The sequence below is a fragment of the Centruroides sculpturatus genome, unplaced genomic scaffold, assembly GCF_000671375.1.
Source record: "Centruroides sculpturatus isolate CEXI.00-Female unplaced genomic scaffold, Cexi_2.0 scaffold319, whole genome shotgun sequence".
NCBI classification, from domain to species: domain Eukaryota; kingdom Metazoa; phylum Arthropoda; class Arachnida; order Scorpiones; family Buthidae; genus Centruroides; species Centruroides sculpturatus.
This window is the reverse complement of record NW_019384636.1, coordinates 250,101-253,400: the sequence shown is the minus strand read 5'-3', so window position 1 is coordinate 253,400 and position 3,300 is coordinate 250,101. Positions and strand designations below refer to the sequence as shown.

The 3,300-nt window shown below is 25.5% G+C and overlaps 1 protein-coding gene across 1 annotated transcript in view; it reads right to left on the bottom strand.

Moving 5' to 3' along the window:
• Positions 1-230: 230 nt before the first annotated feature.
• LOC111625863 overlaps positions 231-3,300 on the bottom strand; it is a 35,357-nt gene continuing 32,287 nt past the window's right edge. The window contains exons 4-5 of the mRNA XM_023369102.1: positions 912-992; positions 231-575 (exon numbers count right to left, since the gene is read on the bottom strand). Coding sequence (XP_023224870.1) covers positions 498-575; positions 912-992 — 159 coding nt within the window. The 3' untranslated portion in view covers positions 231-497. The remainder of the gene's footprint in view (positions 576-911; positions 993-3,300) is intronic.

The window sequence follows — 3,300 nt, the reverse complement described above, 5'->3', positions numbered from 1 at the left end:
GTTGTAGATAGTAAGATGAGAGGTGCCAAAGGTTTATTGTAAACAGAAAAACTATAAATGTCTTAATTTTATGGAAAGAGATTCTACCAAATTTCAGGACTTCTTATATTTTTTAATGCATGAAAAGTTCTAAAAATTTCACCATAAAAACAATAAATTCATTGGTTTATATCACACAATGAAGTATAGTACAATCGACAAAATTGATTTGTGTCAATTGTAGTACACTTCATTGTGTGATATAAACCAAATAAAAATACAGACAAGGTTTCATATTAGAAAGAAAAAATAATAATTCATTAATTAATTCCTTATAAATCTAATTGTCATAAGAAACTTCCTTCCTTATAATTCTTATTGCATTTAAGTATTTTAAAATTTTTTATAATTTTATTTTCACAAAACTAGCTTTAAAATAGCATTATATAAATTTAATATAATTCAAATATAATTTAAATTATCAAAATTTTAGACACTGTACATGTAAAAAAAATATCTTACCTATCTTCTGAAATGTATCTTACCTGAATGCGAAGAATTAATAATTCCATTTTGATTTTCATATCATTTTTATTCTAAGAAATAATAAAGTAATAATTTAAATAGGTGATACTGAAAAAATGTAAGCATTCATACATTAATAATAATCAAATTATATACAGTAAAACTTTGTTTAAAACAGAACTTTAATAAAATGGAAACCTGCCAAATCAGAAAAAATATTCAATACCATAAAAATCTAGCTTACACAGATTTTACTGTATATGTATATAATTAAAGTAGNCATTACACCAATTACGTGTGGGTTGTTCCTTCATAGCAAAATTTCCATGCACTAGAGATGTTGACTGTGTCTTTTCAATAAGATGACCAGTGCCCCTAAATATAAATTTATAGTATTTCAGACATACCTGTTCTAGTTTTTTAGTATCAGTAATAGGCACAGCCATAAAGTAATTAAAATTTGTATGCAAGCTTTCTTTCATAAAAGCCTAAAAATAAAATATTGTATTATGTTCAGTTTACATTACAAAATAAAATTTTTTTATTAAAGATAGTAGTATTAAGATATTAGTATTAAAAAATAAATAATACTAAAGGTCAAATTACTAAGTTAAAGATCCTTTTTCATTAAATTTCAATTAAGCTAATAAATTTCTTAATAATTGTAAAACTTTGAATACTTCATTTTCTTGATCTATAATTAAGGACCAAGATTCTATAATCCAATCATTATTCCATTCTTGGTATCAAGAAATTCTGCAATTACCTTATAATTTCAATTATATGACAATGAATATATGGTTAAATATTAAAAGAATAATAATGCAATTAAGATTAAATAAATTTTCGTTGCATTCATACATTAATAATAATCAAATTATATACAGTAAAACTTTGTTTAAAACAGAACTTTAATAAAATGGAAACCTGCCAAATCAGAAAAAATATTCAATACCATAAAAATCTAGCTTACACAGATTTTACTGTATATGTATATAATTAAAGTAGAGGTAATTTTGATACATGAAGTTTCAATCAATGTGGGTTTGGTTAATGCAAGTCATTTTGAAAATTCAATATTGCCAGGTTGACACAGCTTAGAGTTAGCAACAATAAACTGATCCCGTCTCATTCTTGTTCACTGTTAGTACAAAAATGTGAACCCTAGTTTTTCTAGTGCATTACTCTTATCTAGACAGTTTAATTTCTATTTGTGTGTATAATAATGACTCCTGTAATTTCTGCAAATATATATCAAATAAATATAAATATCAAAAATTATAATTTCAGGCACATTTTCAATGACTTAATTCACAAATTAATTTATTTCTTATTGATTGTTNTCCTGTAATTTCTGCAAATATATATCAAATAAATATAAATATCAAAAATTATAATTTCAGGCACATTTTCAATGACTTAATTCACAAATTAATTTATTTCTTATTGATTGTTAACTTCAATATGTATAGTTTTTGATATATGTGGTATAATTACAGAACTAATTAATCACATATATTTAGGGTGAGGATTACCCATATTTATCCAAATAATATGTATCTATGTATTGTAGAGGTAGTCTTAACCTAATACATAGTTCTATTTATGCATTTCTATCATAACTCAAATTAGTCATAAGTAAAACATAAAAAATAATGGAATGTAGTTCTCAAAACCATGCATAAGTCTATATATATTATATAGGCTTATGTTTGGGAACCATATTCCATTAGTTTTGGAGAGTTTATATGATCCCAATTTTGGTTGTCTTTGTTCCATTATTTTTTGTTCTACTTTTGTGAACCCATCTTTGAGGCTAGTCTACATGATACAAGTATCACTGATATTTTGTCATATCAAATATGTTTACAAGATTTGTCAGCAATTCATATGTTTACACAATGCACTGGAATATTATTTTTAAATTGTTCTGTGTTTTGAGCATTTACAAGAGCATTCATTTCTCTCTGTAATGGTAAGAACACAATCTAACACAATTCTGATTCCATCATTGCTTAGTTCAACAATGAAAAATCTGACAGGTAAGATTTTCTGCAACACCATTGTACTGGAAATACTGTGATCTTCTGAAACTGATTTTACTTTTATCGTTAATTTTTATTTATTAAATTAATTATCAATTCACTTCATCCGTATTATAAAATCGAAATCAGAATATTCCAAACCAAACAGCTTTGCAGAAAGTTTCATTTTCACTTTTTTGGGATCTAATAAAGTGAGTCAAATTATAGTTAAATGTGAATAAACTTTCCAGTTATTGTTACATAGATTGCATTTATTGTCCGTTACAGTATTATATTTATAAGTAACACATTAATTTTTGGAAGTAAAAATATTAATTTTTTTAATATATTAATTTTAGCTTCATAAATGTCAAGGACTGTACATTAACAGAATAATAATACAGTAGAGTCTCGAAAACTCAGCCTAATGTGGACCGAAGGGTGGCTGAGTTTGTGAAAATGCCTGGTTATCGGGAATGGGGTTAAAAAAAATAAGTACGAGTGTTTCCTCAGAAAATACTGTACTGTACTTGTATGTCTTGTTTACTTGAGAATACAACAGAGAATAAACTACCCAAATACCCTTAAACAAAGGAAAAGTACGTCCTTTATGAAGGCATAGAGCCTTTACTACATGAAAATGAAAATTAATGAATACACTGTGTACAGTAATTTACCTGATAAGACAGACCTCAGAAAAATACTTTATGAGGCCTTTTATACTTTTATAAAGCTGTCTATAATGAAAATTAATTAACTAAGGATTTTTTTG